The sequence below is a fragment of the Rhinopithecus bieti genome, unplaced genomic scaffold (assembly GCF_001698545.2).
Source record: "Rhinopithecus bieti isolate Rb0 unplaced genomic scaffold, ASM169854v2 scaffold_2574, whole genome shotgun sequence".
NCBI lineage: Eukaryota > Metazoa > Chordata > Mammalia > Primates > Cercopithecidae > Rhinopithecus > Rhinopithecus bieti.
Window position 1 is genome coordinate 2,066,860 of NW_016804493.1, and position 19,878 is coordinate 2,086,737.

At 43.9% G+C, this 19,878-nt stretch overlaps 1 protein-coding gene and 1 long non-coding RNA gene across 2 annotated transcripts in view; one reads left to right on the top strand and one right to left on the bottom strand.

Moving 5' to 3' along the window:
* VAT1L (vesicle amine transport 1 like) overlaps nucleotides 1-19,878 on the bottom strand; it is a 195,145-nt gene that overhangs the window by 145,461 nt on the left and 29,806 nt on the right. Inside the window, exon 3 of the mRNA XM_017868657.1 lies at nucleotides 11,572-11,787. Within this exon, the coding sequence (XP_017724146.1) occupies nucleotides 11,572-11,787 (216 nt within the window). The remainder of the gene's footprint in view (nucleotides 1-11,571; nucleotides 11,788-19,878) is intronic.
* On the top strand, nucleotides 13,217-19,866 carry LOC108527404 (uncharacterized). The gene is made up of 4 exons (XR_001884799.1): nucleotides 13,217-13,277; nucleotides 16,223-16,275; nucleotides 16,352-16,409; nucleotides 19,718-19,866. It is a non-coding gene; the product is annotated as an uncharacterized LOC108527404 (long non-coding RNA).

The window sequence follows — 19,878 nt, forward strand, 5'->3', positions numbered from 1 at the left end:
AGCTAATGATTCCATAGATTATCTCATTAAACTTCACAGCAACCTTAGGAGGGGAGATGTTTTGCCAGTTTTACACATGAGGAAACTGAGTCTTAGAGAGATGAAGCAGCTGATTAAGATCACCCAGCAAGGTGCGGAAGCTAAGATGCAAATATAGGTCAGTCTCAACCCAAAGACTCTTACCTCTATGCCATCGTAGACATAAATGAACATACACTCATTCAGGGATTGATATGTGTAACAACACATTCTTTAAATCCATATTTAATGTGCTTTGCATGTTCTAAAGCACCTCCATGCAATGACGGTGATATTGAATTCTTATTGAACTGCTGAACATCAGGTTCTGTTCTAAGTGCTCTGCATCAGTGGTTCTCAAACTTGAGCATGCATTAGAGTCTGCTGGAGGGCTCATGACAACACAGATTGCTGACCCCGCCCCAGGGTTGTATACCACCCAATCACTTACTGTCATTTTTCTCTATTCTCCTTCTCACTTGTCATACTCTGGGTCAAATGCCCAGGTCTCATGTTGTTGCCCACTCTTTTATTGAGATGGAGTAACTCTCTGTCGCCCAGGCTGGAGTGCAGTGGCGCAATCTTGGCTCACTGAAAGCTCTGCCTCCCGGGTTCACGCCATTCTCCTGCCTCAGCCTCCCGAGTAGCTGGAACTACAGGCACCCACCACCAGGCCTGGCTAATTTTTTTGTATTTTTAGTAGAAACGGGGTTTCACCATGTTGGCCAGGAAGGTCTTGATCTCCTGACCTCATGATCCACCTGTCTCGGCCTCCCAAAGTGCTGGGATTACAGGCGTGAGCCACCGCACCCGGCTGTGTTATTGCCCATTCTTAAAACACTCTATCCTTTCCCCCTTCATTCCCTTCACCTCCCATTTCCTCCTCCTCCTTCAGACATCAGTCCTCAGTTTAGTCCCTGAGCACAGTCATCTTGGGTCCTCTAGACCAGGCACTCATATCCTCATGTTCTGCGGCAGCTTTTACTCCTCCCTCTAGTACCAATCACCACTGCCATCGATGATTTATGTGCCTCTTTGTAAGTCTATATCATATCCACAGGACTGCAGGCTTCAGGAATATGGGATGAGACCTGAGTTTGCTCACTATGGAATACCCAGAGACCAACACAGTTACCCCCAGGGCTTGTACTTGACAGATGCTGAAAGAAAGAGATGGGGGTGGGAGGTGGAGAGAAAGAGAATAAAAGGGAGAAAGAGAAGGAGGAAGGGAGGAAGGAGAGAAAGAGAGAAGGAAAAGAAGAAGGAAAGAAGTAAGAGAAAAAGAAGAAAGGAAGGAAGGAGAGAAGGAAACGGAAAAGAGAAGGAGACAGAAACACAGAGAAAGAAAAAAGGGAGAGAGAGATGAAAATGGACGGCAAGACAAAGGAACAGAGAGAGGCAGGGAGGCAAAGGAGGAGGGAAAGGGAAGGAGGCAGGAAGTATAGATCAGTTTGTTGGGGTGGGGTGGGGTGGGGAGAGGGACAAAGCTTGTCTGAGGGGCAGGGAGTGCTCAAGTTTCATCTCTCTATCCTGTCGTGGAGTTGGATACCCAGGCATGTTGAGAACAGGGGGCTGAGTGCAAGGAAAAGGGAAACTGCCAAATTTGCCATGACATGAGCTGCAAAATGAACACAATCAGAGTGACCAGTGGTCAGCCTGGGTGATGCGGGGGCCAGAGCCGAAAGCCTGGTGGGTGTCGCTAAGTACAGAGACCATGCGCCTCAAAGGCAATGAGGCTGCTTCTTGCTACACACCTCCCTTGCCCAACTGAAGTGATTTTTCTTCTTAACAAAGGCAATAATAAAAGCAACTGTGGCCTTTTGGGTATGTCACTGGGAAAGTGGACGGGTCCCCAGAGTCATATAAACCCGGCCAAGAGAAGTCCCTGTGTTTGGAGTTCTCAGCATGTATCCAAGCAGCCAGAACTATAGAGCTAAATTTTCCCTAAAGTCCAATTATTTCATATGTGGTCAAGGAAAGCAATGTTTGGAAAGGGGCTTGAGACAATCTCACCAGTTCATGAGAGCATGGAGCAGCGGCTGTCAGGGAAGATAGACCAAGGGAGCTGAGATCGGCTTTCTTTGCCTCTACCTCTAGGTTTCAACTGTCAGCCTAACTTGTTTGCTTCTGGCTGTAAATGCCAAAGTATCGTTGTGTAACATCATCTAATGAGACAATGATAATAATGATATAATAGGAATAATTCCAGATAACATTTGAATTTTCTATGTGCCAGGGAACCTCTAAGTCCATTACAAGATCCACTTTTTTAAATGCCATTTAATAAGGATACAATAGGTATAAGACCTGTTCTTTACAGATGAAAAAATAAAGTCCAAGGAAGTTAAAGTACTTAAGATCTCTCACCTGGAAACCAGAGAAGTTGGCATGAAAACCAGCTCTGACTCCAGAATCTGGAACCTAAAGTTTCATACCATTTTTATAACGTAGCTACTGCTGGTTATGGCCCTTTTCTGTCTTCTTTCCCTTGATTCTTTCATTTCTTCTACAAACATTTCTGAAGCAGCAGCAATGTGCTGGGTACTGAGCTCAGTGATTGGGATACAGGAGATGAAGTGTTCACACCATCCCTGCCTTCATGAACACAATAGCCTGAGGTTTAATTTCATAGATGCAGCAGCCTGAGGTTTAATTTATGGACACAGGAGCCTGAGGTTTAATTTACGGACACAGCAGCCTGAGGTTTGATTGCATGGACACAGGAGCCTGAGGTTTAATTTCATAGATGCAGCAGCCTGAGGTTTAATTTATGGACACAACTGCCTGAGGTTTAATTTCATGGACACAGGAGCCCTGAGGTTTAATTTCACAGATGCACCAGCCTGAGGTTTAATTTATGAACATGGGAGCCTGGGGTTTAGTTTCAGCCAGATAGTTAACATCAAGGTAGTTCCAAGCACCAAATCTGCCTGACCCGTTGAGAAATCAGCTGTGTCAACTAAAGATCCTCCCCACTTCCTGAGCTCCTGGGAAACCTCAGGCTGTCCTCAACTCATGGAGGGGAAAGTCCACCAACAAAACCCGTGGAATGAAATCCATTCCATCTAACCCTAGGCAGAGGCATGGCTTCTTTCAGCACTGCCTACCTGTCAGCACAGCCTAGCACTTAAAAAGATGGGCTCTGTATTCAAAGAGCGTTCACATGCCAGCTCTTCCTCTCTATAGCTGTGTGACCTGGAATAAGTTACTTAACCTCTCTGTGTCTGTTTCCTCTGTTAAAATGAGATGCGATAGTCTCTTATAGACAATGTATGGAAATTATTGAGCTCAATCTACTTTAGTTCTTCTGTCTTCCTGAGCTTATATATTTATTCAACGAATATTGCATGAATAAATCCTGTCACAGAGGCCAAATTCACCTGTACGGTATTCATAATAAAGTTAGTTCATTTGAGCCAATCATGATTTACTGTCGAGGAGATAAAAACAATTAAAATAAAGAATGAGTGATGCTTTTTCAGCAATAGACACGGCTTGGTGTCTTGTCTATAACCTAAGGCATTTTGCTGATAGGAGGAATCCAGTCACGTGCTGTGGGCATCAGAGATTTCTGGGAACAGGGAGGTGGGGCCCTTGTTCCACAACATATCTCAGAAATGTCTTTGACATTTTGGAAGGCAAGGGCCTGTTTCCCAGGGTCAGCAGTTAGGCAAAGAGGGTCTTAATCACTGCAGTGAGTCCCCAGCTACAGCCCTTCCTGCTGATGTGCAGATGCAGTTAATCCTCATTGCTTTGATTATTCATGAAAGACCTGATAGAGCCATTTAGTTCTCTTTAAAGTTTCAGGCGTTCCGTTTCCCATGATTGCAGGACCCTGGGGACCAGGTATCTGGCCATAGTGAAATCTCCCTTATCCTGGGGCTCATGGTGGGACAGGCCGAAGAAATGAGGGAGGTGCAGATGTTTCTGAGGCCACCATGTGGTGTAGTGTCAAGAGCACTGAATCGGGAGTCTCTAGCTCTCCATATTTGAGTTCAAATTGGATCCTCTGACTAACATTATAGCCTAGAAAATCACACTCAAACTCTTAATCTCAGAAATCAGCGGGTGTTTAGTCATGTGCCAAGCACTGCCCCAAGTTCATAAGTAATACCTAAGGCTGGCACTAATATCATTCACACTGTACAGATGAAGAAACTGAGTCTGAGTGTGGTTAGGAAGATGGAGCTGGGACTAAACCCAAGGAGTCTGACTTTAGAGCGCATACTCTGTTCTTTTCTCTGTCACATACTATTCAACAGGGAGGATTTTAGGAGGGTTAAATGAACAGCATTCGGTTTTTCTTAAGACAGAGTTTTGCTCTCGTTGCCCAGGCTGGAGTGCAATGACACTCTCTCGGCTCACTGAGAACTCCACCTCCTGGGTTCAAGTGATTCTCCTGCCTCAGCCTCCCGAGCAGCTGGGATTACAGGCATATACCACCACACCCGGCTAATTATTGTATTTTTAGTAGAGGTGGGGTTTCGTCATGTTGGCCAGGCTGGTTTCGAACTCCTGACCTCAGATGATCCGCCTGCCTTGGCCTCCTAAAGTGCTGGGATTACAGGTGTGAGCCACCACGCCCAGCCATGAACAGCATATTTGAAGAGCCTAGTACATAGGACTTGACTGACAAAAGTGCACGTATGTCTTAATTCCCTTCCAGCTCTGAGATCCCACACATTGCCCGCTAGTTGGGGCTTTGAAGGAAATGGACTCAGCATAGCTGGACCATGGGATGATGGATGGAGTGATGCTGGGACAGCCACAGGGGCCATGAAAAGGGGACCTCATTTAATGAATATTACATACCAGAGGCAGCCAAAAAATCTGGGAAGAATATTCAGACTGTTGGATAGCATGAGAAAGAACCCTAAAGACTGCTTAATAGATTTAAATTTACAAGGTCACTGGGACTGATTTTTCCTCCCCCTGGGATTAACTCAGTTGACAGGGCTGTCCTTAGTTCAGCAAATAACTCTTCTAGAGTATAGGGAAAAAATGGCTTGTGACAGCTTTTTGATTCACAAGTATTTACTGCATTTACTATGTGGCAGGGACCAGACACAAAGAGTAAGAACCAGTTCCATTTCCCAGTTTGAATGACACTGGGAAATGCCTCATGCATAATGAATAGAATTTAATCATTGAGTGGCTACCAAATTTAACTCCATCTGAAAGTTAAGCTCTGCTTTCCTTTCCAAGGTCTATGGTCCAGCCCAGGCTGTGGTGATCAGAGAAGCTTTTCTCGGCCTGCTTAGTGTTTTCCCCAAATGTCTTAGCTGGATGCCTGTCGAGAAAACCTCATCTGAGCCCGGTGGAGATCCAGGGATGCTTCTTCCAGCCCTTCCTGTGACTTGCAACTGGGACCAGCCTAGAGAAAGATACAGCTGTCTTTAGGTTGTCTCTAAACTGTCCTTATGGTAGGGAAAGCAAAGACGACATCACGGCAGAGGTAGATAACATGCTTAGAGGTGAAAGAATCTGGAAACTCATTTGCCTTCATGGAATCCCTTGGCTAAAATAGTCTGTCTCTCCATGTTTCTCTCCAACTCTTTATCTTGGAATAACTTTAGTGTTACAGAGAAGTTGAAAAGACAGTACAGAGATTTCCACGATACCCTTTGCCCATACTTCCTTAATGCCAACCTCACAGTGCTATGGTACACATCCAAACTGAAGAAACAACACTGGTACCAAATGGTTAACTAAACTCCAGGCTTTATTCTGATTCCATCTGTTTTTCCATTAATGGCCCCTTTCAGTCCAGGAAACCACATTTTGCATGTATTTGTCATAGCTCCTGTGTCTCTTCCCGTCTGTGATGGTTTCTCAGTCTTCCTATGGTTTTCATTACCATGACAGGGTTGAGGAGTACTGGTCAGGTATTTTATAGATTCCCCTCAATTTGGGCTTGTACTATGTTTTATCATGATTAAATTGGGGTTATGGGTTTGGGGAAAGAATATCAGAAAGGTAAAATGTCACTCTCATCATCTCAGGGAGTATGACACATACATGGAAGCAGTACCTTTTTTGCATCAAATATTTGGACAGGAGTAATTCAATAAACTTTTATGCAGCCACTGATATGTGCCCAGTACTATGAATATAAAGAAACCTCTCCCTCCCTTCTTCTGTCTCTCTCCTCTGCCTCATCTTCTCTCCTTACCATTTATAGATTATATGTCAGGTATTCTGCTAAGCCCTTTGTTTCTCACTTAATCCTTACGTGAGGTAAATGTTACCATTTCCATTTTATAGAAACTAAGTTCTTTGCCTAGTGTCCCCCCGCACCCCTGCACCCACCCCCCCATTAAATGACAGAGCTGAAGACTGTATTCAGGTTTGCCTGGCTTCTTCTTACCAAACAACACAGCCTTCAGTAGATAACTCTGCCCATGAAATGTTGCTGGGAGGATGAACCATGTATTGTTCTGTTCTCACAGTGTTAATAAAGAAATACCTAAGACTGGGTAACTTATAAAGAGTAAGGGGTTTGGCTAGGTGCAGTGGCTTACACCTGTAATCCCAGCACTTTGGGAGGCTGAGGCACGTGGATCACCTGAGGTCAGGAGTTTGAGAACAGCCTTGCCAACATGGTGAAATCCCATCTCTACTAAAAATACAAAAATTAGCTGGGCATGGTGGCACGCACCTGTAATCCTAGCTACTCAGGAGGCTGAGGCATGAGAATCCCTTGAACCCGGGAGGCGAAGGCTGCAGTGAGCTGAGATTGCACCACAGCACTCCAGCCTGAGTGGCAGATTGAGACTCTGTCTCAACAACAACAGCAACAAAGAATTAGAGGTTTAACGGACTCACAGTTCCACACAGCTGAGAAGGCCACATAATCATGGTGGAAGGCAAAGGAGGAGCAAAGTCATGTCTTACATGGTGGCAGGGAAGAGAGCTTGTTCAGGGGAACTCCCCTTTATAAAACCATCAGATCTTGTGAGATTTATTCAGTATCACAAGAACAACATGGGAAAGACTCGCCTCCATGATTCAATTACCTCCCACTGGGTCCCTCTCATAACACGTGGGAATTATGGGAGCCATAAGTCAAAATGAGATTTGGGTGGGGACACAGCCAAACCATATCAAACCATAAACAAATAAAAGGCTATAAGGATTCTCCTATAGCTTTTATTAAAGGGCTAAGGCTACCCAGACAAGAGAGGACAGTATGGCTTTCCAGAGGATCTGACATCTGAATTGGGAGAGAATACCATTTTGGAAAGAAAAAAACAACATGTGAAAAGGCACAGAGTTCAGAGCTTCAAATTTTGCTTACTTTGATGCTATTAGATTACATTAGGAGCGCACCATAAGATAAAGAGTGTTCTGAGTAGAGTGAGGTCACAGTGGCGGGACGGGAGAGTGCTAATCTTGACTTATCCTCCCTGAGACAGTTTCTGAAAAGGTACAGAATAGAGGGGCATCTCATCTCCCTTGAGGGTCTGGCTGGGGGTGGTGGAGCAGTGACAGCATCGAATGGGGTCAGGAAGCTGGGGCATATGCTGGCACCTGGGTTCACTTCATCTTCTCTAACCATCAGCTTCCACTTCCGGAAAACGGGAACGATGCTTGCTCACTGCCTATAGTAATCTCTGCTCAGATGATGTGATGATAAAGGTAAGAGGACTCTGAAAACTACAAAGCATCAGATATCAGACACAAATGTAAATAACCTCACAGGAACAGTAATGCCACTCTCCAGAAACTCAGTACACCCGGATCAAGAGGCTCAGAGTCATAGCACCTTCATCAACAAGGCTCATTAAATGGGATTGAAAACAAAACTCTTGAGGTCCCAACATGAGTCTCATTCTGTTACTTATTCTGTTATTTTTCCTTCAAAGGATTGTGAGCCAATTTTCAACCACTTCCTAAAGATCTTAGTAAGAGCATTGCTGTTTGGGGCCATCTGGTCATGCTATTGTCAGACGAAAACAATGTCCTCAAAGATATGACAGAGCATGGAGGCAGCGGGCAATTCCAGTGAGAGTGTATCCTGCTCCGGACTGAATTATTTTTCCATGCTGTATTCAAGTTTCCTTAAAACCATAGCTAAGTTGGCTATTCCTCATATGCTGTCTGCAAATTCCCCATCCCAGCCTTTGATGAAACTCAGAAGTCTTGGTGCCCTTAGGGCTACACACTTTACATAACCCTGTTTAGGAAATTTTTGCCCCAGCTATTACTAGTTTAATCTTCTTTGTCATCTTACTGACATCAGGTTAGGAAATGTGTACCTGGGCCAGTCTTTTGGATCTTGAAAACATCTATGCTGAGCCCTGGGTAGAGGTTGAACAAATATTTGTTAAATGACGGACTGAAGAATCTGGGCTGGCTCTCCCAACATTTTGGGCTGTTGAATGGAAAGAGGTTTTGGAATCAGCCAAATTGGGGTAGGAATCCTAGTTCTGCAATTTGCTGCTTTTATTTTCTTCAGGCCTCTGCCGGCTGGCCATAATGAAAAGGGAGGGAGAGAGGCAGCCTCCAGGGAAAGTGGTAGTATCAGTTTCCCATAAGTGGTAACAAATTAACACACACTTAGTGGCTCAAAACACAGATTTAGGATATTAAAGTGCTAGAGGTCTGAAGGGCAAAATGGGTTTCGCTGGGCTAAGATGAAGGTCTTAGCAGGGTTGTGTTCCTTCTGAAAGCTCCAGAGGAGAGTCCATTTCCTGCCTTTTCTAGCATCTAGAGGCCACCTGCGTGCTTGGTTCACAGCCTCCTCCTCCATCAGACCCAGCAGTGTAGCTTCTCTCAATCTCTCTCTGATTCTTCAGATTCCCACTCCCACCTTTTTTATTTTTTGTTTTTTTATTTTTTGAGATGGAGTTTTGCTCTTGTTGTCCAGGCTGGAGTGCAATGGCGTGATCTCGGTTCGCTGCAACTTCTACCTCCTGGGTTCAAGTGATTCTCCTGCCTCAGCCTCCTGAGTAGCTGGGATTACAGGCATGCGCCACCACGCCCAGCTAATTTTGTATTTTTAATAGAGATGGGGTTTCTCTATGTTGGTCAGGCTGGTCTCGAACTCCCAACCTCAGGTGATCCACCCACCTCAGCCTACCAAAGTGCTGGGATTAGAGGCATGAGCCATTGCGCCCGGCCCCCACTCCCACCTTTAAGGACTCTTGTGATGACACTGGGTCATCCTGAATAATGCAGGATAGATAACTTCCCTATCTCAACGTCCTTACATTAGTCATACCTGTAAAGTTCCTTTTGTCAGGTAAGGTAACATGCAGGTGCCAGGGACTCACTGGTCTCTCCCTGTGGGGGAGTGTGACGGTGTGGGCTCTCTTCAGGACTCCTTAGATTTTGTAAGACAGTGCCCAACCCATCCCAGCTCAGTGGAGTGCACACATATGTGGATCCGCACTTGGCCAGAAGTCTCTTCTCTAACGGTAACCTTGAGCTGCCACACACCACCTATCAAATCTTGGTTGCGAGAAATGCTATTCAGAGAGACCAGCCCACCTAGAGATGGGTCCAACTGCGCTTTTCAACTCTGTCTGAAGATTAAACCAGACCACATCCTTTTGGCCCCAGAATATATGCTCTCACTACATTTTGCTTTACTTTGTTGCTCTTGCATTACATTAGGAGTGCACCCTAAGAAAAAACTTCATGGAAATAGTTGCATTTACTATAACAGCTTTGTTGAGCATGTTTATTGCATTTCAGCATACATTTCTTATGAGAAACCACGGAGAAAGAAAGAGTCCTCTGGTCCCCAAAACCAGTGTTAGCTATGGTTACCTCTAGTAACTGCTTTATTTCAATCAAATGAACACTAGTTCACGTGGATGACCATTTCCCCCTATTTTCACTCACTATTAGAAAGCGAAGAGACGAAACTGTTGTTCATCTTCAGCAAAGCTTTAGGACAGCAGAGTCTGTGGTACGTGCATTGACTTATTTTCCAACCCTCATTATCCACTTTCCCCAGTTCCTTCACCTGTTTTATACTTTAGTTCGTATTGTTGGTAGCATCTGTAAGCCCAGAATAAAGCATGATAAAAACATTTTTTATTTTCCAAGATTATTTTCTCTTTTATAAGACACACGCCCCTGATACATTCTTCTTTGCTCCAAGAACAAAATAAAAATAAAAACATGAAATGAAATATCATAGGTGCCAATGTATACACATGAATTCTCAGCAGAACTGAGTCCAGCATCATTGTAAAGAGTGAAGCTTATGCTGATCGTATGAAAACAAGTCTCTAATGCTTTGTATGCTGAGCACACTAAGATCATAAATGCCAGCATTCTAAATGGCTCGCTTGCTGTTAGCAGATCCACTGGAACTGAAAGCCATTGCTTTTCTACGGGCTGCTTAGTTTTTATGATGTCTTTATTCATGGTCAAAAGACATCAGCAAATTTGCTAAAGTGATTGAAGATATTTTTCTTAAGGCATTCCTAAAGTTTCCTATCTTTGCCTTCATGGTTCTGGATATGAGCTTGTTTTCTTAGATAAAAACAACAGAAATGTGCTCCACACTATATAGCGTTTGGATAGTTATAGAAAGCCAAGTTTTTCTTTATTTAAATCAATGGTATGCTAGCAAAACCTCCAGCGAAATATCTCTGAGATACACCAAATCATAAGAGTTTATTTCTGAGTCCATCAAACCACAAAATCAGTGACTCTGAGAACCTCTCAAAGCCTCTAAGATAGAGTATTAATCTCTACATCCACAGAGTCTAGAACATGCTATGTGTTTAATAAATATGTTTTGAACTAGTGGGTAGTACTTTCCACTCTCGGAAACACTAATGTTCCACCCAGACCCCAGTAGACCAATGACAGATATAGTGCTTGCCAGGTAGTGGGCATGCAGTATACACTGAATGACTGGCACTGAGACACAGACAAACCATGGGAGAAATTTCTGCCATCCCTGAAATCCACAGCAGAAATTTTGATTTCCACCATTCTCCCCCTTGGCAGAGACACACCTGACTGATGACATTGACATGTGTACCCACTTTCATGAATGTACTCAGGTTTATGTATGTTTTCTAGTGTGCTAGTACAATCTCTGCCCACCTTTCTCCCACTCAAGAAAATATAGTAGAATACAAATTAGTAAGCATGTCATTAATATGGGAACCATCTCCAGTCCACTGCAATTTATTGAAAAAACTAAATCACTGACAAAATGACCATTTTGTCATTTCAAATAATAGCAGTAGTAGATGACTCGTAAGACATCTTACAATGATTGACACAACCTTTCATCATGATACCAAGACTGTTGAGAATGCTTCTCAACAGAAACCATCTCTGAGAGCCACTGTTTCCTCACATGTCATTTTGGCAACCTTCCAAAACTGCAGAGAAACCATCTCTCAGGCTTATCCTGTCCCCAGTGCAATCATCCATATGGGCTCTGTTGTCCATGTGAACTCCACCAGAACCACAGTGATGATTCCTACTAAAGGACATAGCTAACATAAGACCTCACGGGGGTGTCACTCCACTTCCACCATCATGACCTTAAAGAAGAGAAGTTACAAAGAGCTGACTTACCACACCACCACCAGCTGAGTGCACGAGCACAGACATCCCTTCCCGGAGGTTGGCAACTTCAAACAGCATCACGTAGGCTGTGACGAAGTTCATGGGGAATGCAGCAGCCTCAGAGAAGCTCATGTCATCCGGGATCTTGTAGACAAACTCCACTGGTGTGCAGACCACCTCTGCCCAGGCATTGTAGTTGACAAATGCCATGACACGGTCCCCAATCTGGGCATGGGGAAATACAGAGTTAGTGGAGGCTACCTCATGACAGAGGCTCAAGGAGAGAACAGAATTACTGGGAGCTGGCCGGGTGCTGTGGCTCATGCCTATAATCCTAGCACTTTGGGAGGCTGAGGCGGGTGAATCACTTGAGGTCAGGAGTTCAAGACCAGCCTGGCTGACATGGTGAAACCCCATCTCTACTAAAAATACAAAAATTCTCCAGGTGTGGTGGCACGTGCCTGTAGTCCCAGCTACTCAGGAGGCTGAGACAGGAGAACTGCTTGAATCCAGGAGGCGGAGGTTGCAGTGACCTGAGATCACGCCATTGTACTCCAGCCTGGGCAACAAAGCAAGACACTGTCTCCAAAAAAAAAAAAAAAAAAAAAAAGTATTATTGGGAGCTATCCATGGTCCAAACACATTGTTTCTACTGACTCATACACTTTATCCAAATTTTTGAGTATCACAATCATTTGTTTTTAAACTTCGACGAAACATATCTTTTAAAATAAATTTGCAGTGAAAAAGCTAATGTGTATACTTCACAAGTAATAGAACTGATTTAATGAACCATTGATAGTCTATGTTTCTTGTCCACCCAGCTTCAGCCACTACCCTCTCCTCTCCAGAACCAGCTAAGCTGGTTAGTTGAGAACCATTCCTTGAAACTCTGAACATTATTTAGGTGGTAGTAAAAGTCCTGGGAAGTGTCAGTGCATCTAAGAAAGGTAGCAAAACGATGCAGAGCTCTCCTTCATGCTTTGACTTGGCAACTTTCTGTCCTTCCTTTAGGACTTCTCAAAAATGTAGTCCCCATAGCCAAGCATGAGGAACTTACAGCCTGGTTAGAGAATGGATTCCTCCTCATGAGAGGTTTTTCTTTTTCTTTTCTTTATTTCTGAGATGGAGTTTTGCTCTTGTTTCCCAGGCTGGACTGCAATGATGCGATCTCAGCTCACCGCAACCTCCGCCTCCCAGGTACAAGCGATTGTCCTGTCTCAGCCTCCCAAGTAGCTCGGATTCCAGGCATGCACCACGACGCCTGGCTATTTTTTTTTTTTTTGTATTTAGTAGAGACGGGGTTTCACCATGTTAGGCTGATTGCAAACTCCTGACCTCGGTGATCCTCCCGCCTTGGCCTCCCAAAGTGCTGGGATTACAGGCATGATCCACTGTGTCCGGCCAAGAAGTTTTTCTATATGTACATTTGATCACTATAAAATCTATGATTTGCTAAACAATCATAATGTACTAGACTGTAATCTTCATTTTGTCGGTTATTTAATCTACGTGAAAGCTTAATAGGATATTATTCTTATTATAATATGAAGAAACTGAGGCTAAGAATGGTTGAGTATCTTCCCTAATGACATACAGAGTGAAGCCTGTCTAATTCCAAATATTTTTCCATGACATCACAATGAGCCATGTTTGCATATGAAGCCCCTTCTTGATCTTAGGTTCCAGGCACTGGAGATATAACTGTCAATGAGGTACAGCTCATGCTTTCAAATTATTCATACTCCCTGATATTTTCATATGGCAAGTGCTATGAGTGATAGGGCTTAGAGGCAAATCTACTTGGAAGGGATAATATTTCAGCAGAGAATGCAGTCTTAAGCCAAAAGCATGAAATTACGATGGCGATGTTTCAGATATTGGTCCAAAGATAATAGAGTTCATTTTTTGGGTGTGGGAACAGTGGGTGGGGTCAAGGGATGTCAGAGTAGCCTGGAGGTGAGCGCTCCCAAAACCTTGGGGATTTTCCAGGTTGGCCAGTTCTGTGTATTTTGGAATAGAGCTGCTTCAGCCTCAGTGTGTGTCTGGAACAGGATCCAGAGGACTTGATTGTCCATTTGGCTATAGGATGGTATAGTATAAAGACAACAGACTTATCTTGGTGCCATTCAGACCTGGGTAATGAGGAGTTCAGGTGAATGAGACAGTTGGGGACAGCATCAACAATGTTCTAAGTGAGCCTGGCCACCTCTCTCCAGCTGCCAGGGTAACTCTGTCAGGGGCGGGGGTTTGGGTTACCTAATTCAGGAAAGATGCCTGAACCACAGAATTAAATTGCTCTGCCCCAGTGTGTCTTCTGGGGCTCTCGTGACAGCAACAAGAGCAAGGCAAAGTCTAGTCTGCTCGTTTTGAGAAAAGAGGCAAGTAATTAATCAACATGATGATCTGACAGCTGGGCAAGGAGGACATTCTCACTGCCTCCTTGCATCTCCTTTCCTTATCCTTGGGTAGCCTGGCATAAACCTAAGCAGGTCTTCCCCTCTCTGAATCCTCCCCGGACTGCTGGAGAGGGAGAAGTCCTTGCCTAGACTTACCTGTATGTTATCTCTGCCTCAGACCCCACATGCCTTCTCTCCCCTTCCCCAAGCCCCTAAATGACCCTAGACTTCTTGGATACTGGAAGGGAGTGACTCTCCACACTGGTGGTGACAGCAGTCTGTCCCAGAGAGAGTACAATTAAGAATAAAACATCAGCCAGGCCAGGCACGGTGGCTCACGCCTATAATCCCAGCACTTTGGGAGGCTGAGGCGAGTGGATCACCTGAGTTTGGGAGTTCGAGACCAGCCTGACCAATATGAAGAAACCCTGTCTCTACTAAAAATACAAAATTAGTCAGGCATAGTGGCGCATGTCTGTAATCCCAGCTACTCGAGAGGCTGAGGCAGGAGAATTGCTTGAACCTGGGAGACAGAAGCTGTAGTGAGCAAGATCGTGCCATTGCATGCCAGCCTGGGCAACAAGAGCGAAACTCCACCTCAAAAAATAAAAATAGAAATAAAAATAAAAAATATCAGCTAACAATAAGAAGTGGCAGCAGTGGGTGGGAGCTCAGACAATGTGAGCAAAGGAGAAAGGAAGACTCAGCCCCTGTGCTTGTTCAGTATTGACGCCTGTGTCTCCCTTATGGCCATGCTGGAAAAGCAGCAGGAAACACAGGAAAGCGCATGCTCACACCCTCATGCTTTTGTATCTGCTATTTCTGCAGCTGGCACTCGCTTTCTTTTGGAAAGTATTGATTTTCCTTTAAAGCTCAGCTCAAATGTTTTCTCTAAAACTTTCCCTGATAACCAACCTTCCCCTACAAAAGCAGAACTGACATGTCTTCTTATTGCTGCTAGTATTTGTGTTTATTGAGTGCTGCTTGTGTGCTGGCACTGAGTACACAGCAAATTAAATTACTGCATTTAATTCTGATGACAGCCCTATGTGGTAGCTTTTATTGTTGTTCGCATTTTATAGACTGGAACCTAAAGCTCAAAGCAGTTAATAAGTTGCCCAAGACCACACAGTTGTAAGTGGTAAAGACAAGATTTCAGGCTGGGCACGGTGACTCACGCCTGTAATCCCAGCACTTTAGGAGGCCGAGGAAGGTAGATTACTTGAGGTCAGGGGTTTGAGACCAGCCTGGCCAACATGGCGAAATCCCTTCTCTACTAAAAATACAAAGAATTAGCCAGGTGTGGTGGCGCTTGCCTGTAATCTCAGCTACTTGGGAGGCTGAGGCAGGAGAATCACTTGAACCTGTGAGATGGAGGTTGCGGTGTGCTGAGATCATGCCAGTGCACTCTAGCCTGGGCAACAGAGTGAGACTCCTGTCTCAAAAAAAAAAAAAAAAAAAAAAGACAAGATTTCAACAAAAGTCCACCTGATTCCTTATGTAATCCTTCATCATTGTGCAGATCCCATTATAATACTGGCTTATCCTTTTACATGACTAGCCTCCCTCTAAATGGGGAGACCTCAGAGGGCAGAGGCTGGGTCTTATTGATTTATGGATTCTAAATGCATGACCCAATGCATAGTGAGTGATGGGTTGATGGATAATTACAAGCAACTGAACCTTGTCTAACTTCTCCATGGGTGGGAAATGGGAGAGAATAAGGGAAGAAATTCAATCCTGGAGAAGCTTTCAATAGTCTCATAGGAAACATCTCTAGGTCTAAAGGGGAAAACCAGTGTCTGCAATTGACTAGAATGCACTGCTAGGGCAGGAACTGCTGGGGCAGGGAAACTCTGCTGGGGCAGGGGTGCTAGGAGCTATTGTTATTGATAATGATAAATGGCATTTACCAAAACAAAAACTAATATGTTCCTGAATCTGGGCTAAGTGCCTTTATTTACATGACCTTACATAATTCCCACAAGAACTCCATGAAGTTCTTGAAGTTGATGACTCATAATGAACTATTACTGTGCCCTTTATATAGATGGGAAAATTGAGACTGGAAGGTGAAGGAGTCATTGAGGAGCAGAAGCAGAAGCAGAAGGCTTCTAGTTCAGATCTGTCTCTCTGCAGAGCTCTCCCTTGTTCTAGCTAGTTTCCACCTTCTTGGTGTTGCTAAGACAAGCGGTTACTAAGAGGAGGCTATCCTGACTGACGGCTTGTGCTGGTTTGAGGGTCCTTCTCTTATTCTGCAGGAAAAGATACAGAGACAATGGGAAACACCCCTACAGAGCTCGAGCTTGAGGATGTGAGTATCGATGAGCTTTCCTTTTCTTGGTAAGGGGTTTGGTCTTCAGCTAAATGTGTGTTTTTGCTGATTTTAGGGGGATTCTAAAGCAGCACTGGTTCATCTAGCTGGCAGTAGCCTCAGCCAAGACCCTGGTGAGTTTTCTTAGTGCTAATATATTTGTAGAGAGAGAATCACGGAAACCCTGGGAATCACCATGACTATTGTCATCTCCTCCTAGCGTTAGGTAAAAGTTCAATCTGACCGGGTGTGGCAGCCCACCTCAACCCTCTTGAAACCATTAAAGAAATGGCCTCAGAGAGTCTGATTCCAGATACAAATAATTAATTCATTACACTTGAGATAAGTGCTCCAAAGGAAACATAAAGTTACAGGTGCATAACAGGGGAACCTACCAAGTGTGGAAATATTAGTTGAACTTTTCAGGGCTCATTCTCCTCAGCTCCAAAATAGGTATAATATTAGTAAAAGGTCCTTATGAAAACTAAATGGCATAATACACACACAATGCACTTAACATGGTGCACGGAAAATGAGGAAAGAGCAATACATGTTCGCTCTTTAAAAGAACAGATTAGGGCCGGGCGCGGTGGCTCAAGCCTGTAATCCCAGCACTTTGGGAGGCCGAGACTGGTGGATCACAAGGTCAGGAGATCGAGACCATCCTGGCTAACACGGTGAAACCCTGTCTCTACTAAAAAATACAAAAAACTAGCCGGGCGAGGTGGCGGGTGCCTGTAGTCCCAGCTACTTGGGAGGCTGAGGCAGGAGAATGGCGTGAACCTGGGAGGCGGAGCTTGCAGTGAGCTGAGATCCGGCCACTGCACTCCAGCCTGGGCGACAGAGCGAGACTCCGTCTCAAAAAAAAAAAAAAAAAAAAAAAAAAAGAACAGATTGGTTCTTGACCTGATGGAATTCACAGTTTAGCAATCAGCAGTTAAATACTGACTCATTATGCTTCAGGAAGCAGGAGGAACAGCTGTCTAAGGAGGAAACTGAGGGGAAAGAGAGGCTGTCCCACTGTAGGGGTGAAGACCAATTGATGAATGTGAAGAATATCATCTTCAGGCCAGGGGCAATGGCTCACGCCTGTAATCCCAGCACTTTGGGAGGCTGAGATGGGTGGATCACCTGAGGTCAGGAGTTTGAGACCAGCCTGGCCAACATGGTGAAACCCTGTCTCTACTATAAACACAAAAAATTAGCCAGGCGTCGTGGCAGGCACCTGTAATCCCAGCTACTCAGGAGACTGAGGTAGGAGAATCACTTGAACCCGCGAGGCAGAGGTTGCAGTGAGCTGAGATTGCGCCATTGCACTCCAGCCTGGGTGACAGAGTGAGACTCCATCTAAAAAGAAAAAAACAAAAAAAAGAAAAGAATATCATCTTCAGTGCATCAGAATATAACTAGGGTCTAACATTAGCATCCTGTTCTTCACAGAATCACAAAAACTCAAAGACACAGCCTCAGTCCCACAGAGTAACTGATGGCCTCCAGGGTCAGCACAGAGTATAATGAACAGAATATTTCAACCACCTTAACAGTGGTCTCATGGTCATCACTGCAGGGCTGGCTGTTCACACATCTCTTCTTCGACTTTGCTGCACCACTTCCATTTCATTATCAAAATAGCAAATATGTCCAAGCCATGGGTTCAGCTCCAGCCTCAGAGTACAGAGGCAGGCACATTTAAAACATATCCACTTCATCTCATTATTTGATTCTGCTAAGAAAAAAAAAATAATTTGGGTGCAGCCAAAATGCACCCAAATTATTCCTTTATTACTGGGCCTCCAGTAATGGCTTTTCATCATCCCTTGGAATCTATCAAACCGAGAGAGCTATTCAGTGTGCTGCTGCAAGGAATTCCATCTCCAATATGACTGAAAATCTTAAGTCAAAATTATAGAAGGAATATTCGTGCCAGTTTTCTCCCATATGGCACCCTGACTGGAAACGAGTAGGTGACTTATTTTTTTGGTGCAGCCACAAGTCATGGGAAGGGACAGAGTTTAAAGTGTGGGCTTGATAGTAAACAAGCCAGGGCAAATTAGCAAAAGATAAGTCATACTGAAAGGAAAAATATACATAATCAAGTATAGTAAGTTCTCCCTCTAAACCAAGTCCAACAATGCCCCTGTTTCCTGTTATATTCTAAAATAATTGGTTATTTATTCAACGCTCGGGGTTAACGGAGTGAGCTGCATGATTTTTTTCTTTGGGGACCATGTGGAGGATGGAAGAGAAGATAGTGTTTCTTATGTGCAGCACTTTCAGGGTGAGATAGTGTGCCTCTGGTTATATTGCTTACCTGGGGACAGAAAAATGTAAATTCGTATATAAAAAAAGAAAAGGCTCATTCACTGCCTCTTTCTCAACATGTATGTGCTGTCTTATCTGGAAACCATTGGCAAAAATACTGATAAGTGGGATGAGATTTCCAGACATTTTCCGTAATGAATTTGGAGCATATTGATATTTTCACAGGATACTGAGGCTCAGACACACTGAGACTGAGAACCAGGCTCCAATTCAATTTCAAGGGCATTTTGGCACTGCATTTTGTAGAATTCTTCTTTAGTTCTCCTGTCCTGCATTTATTATTGCGGTATTTGGGGACTGGGAGTAGGGAATGAAGATCATGAGATTGTAAGAAGGATAAACGAGCTCTGGTGATTTAAATCCGGGTTCTGCTAGTACTAACTACCCTTCTGACCTCACAGAAAATTACCGAACCCTCTCAAACCTCATCTGCAAGGGGATAACAATCTTTGCTTTGCAGGGCTATGGTGGAGGCTTAAAAAAGATAACTTTTCCATGGTTCTGATTATAGTCGGTTCTCAAATGTTCATTCCTCCCTAGGGGAGCACTTAGTTATGAAGTAAGAGCTCTTGTACCTGATTTGCATTGGTTTTTCTGACTCCAAACGACTGCAATTTTGTGCAATTGACTTGCACACAGGTTCTAAGTTTTTATAGATTGGTTTCTATTTGATTTGCATTATAATAGTAGGAAGGGTCATATATCTTTTTACAAATTAAAAAAGGTTTTATTATGGAGAAGTTTGAACATGTACGAAAGTAGTCAGTATAATAGAATAAACCTTTTTGCCCGTTTCCCTACTTCCAAAGCCATCAATCCATGGCCAATACTGTTCTACTTCTCAGGTACCTCCACTCTTTAAGATCTTCTTCATCCAAAATGCTACTTTCCCAATCCCTGAAATAGTTAGGAATTTATAAATGATCACTTAAATGTACCAGTTAAGTGACTATCTGAAGGAGCCAAGTTATATAATAGAGAGTCCATTTCCTCCAAACTTCTGTGTTTTGTAGTTGCATTTTGAGCTGAAGATGATGAGAAAATCATTCTGGATTTTCTGGATATGGGAAGGGGCTATGCAAACTTAGTTAATCCAACACCAAATACTTTTGTTTAATAGCTGCATGACATGAATAAATGGGGAGACAAGCTTTGTCCTGCTCACTGCACCAGAATGCTTCCGGGAGCAACCAAGATAGTCCATAAGAAAGGCATGAGACCTTAATGACTATAAACATTGTCAATAGTCCAAATAAGAAGACAATAATAAAAATGCACGCC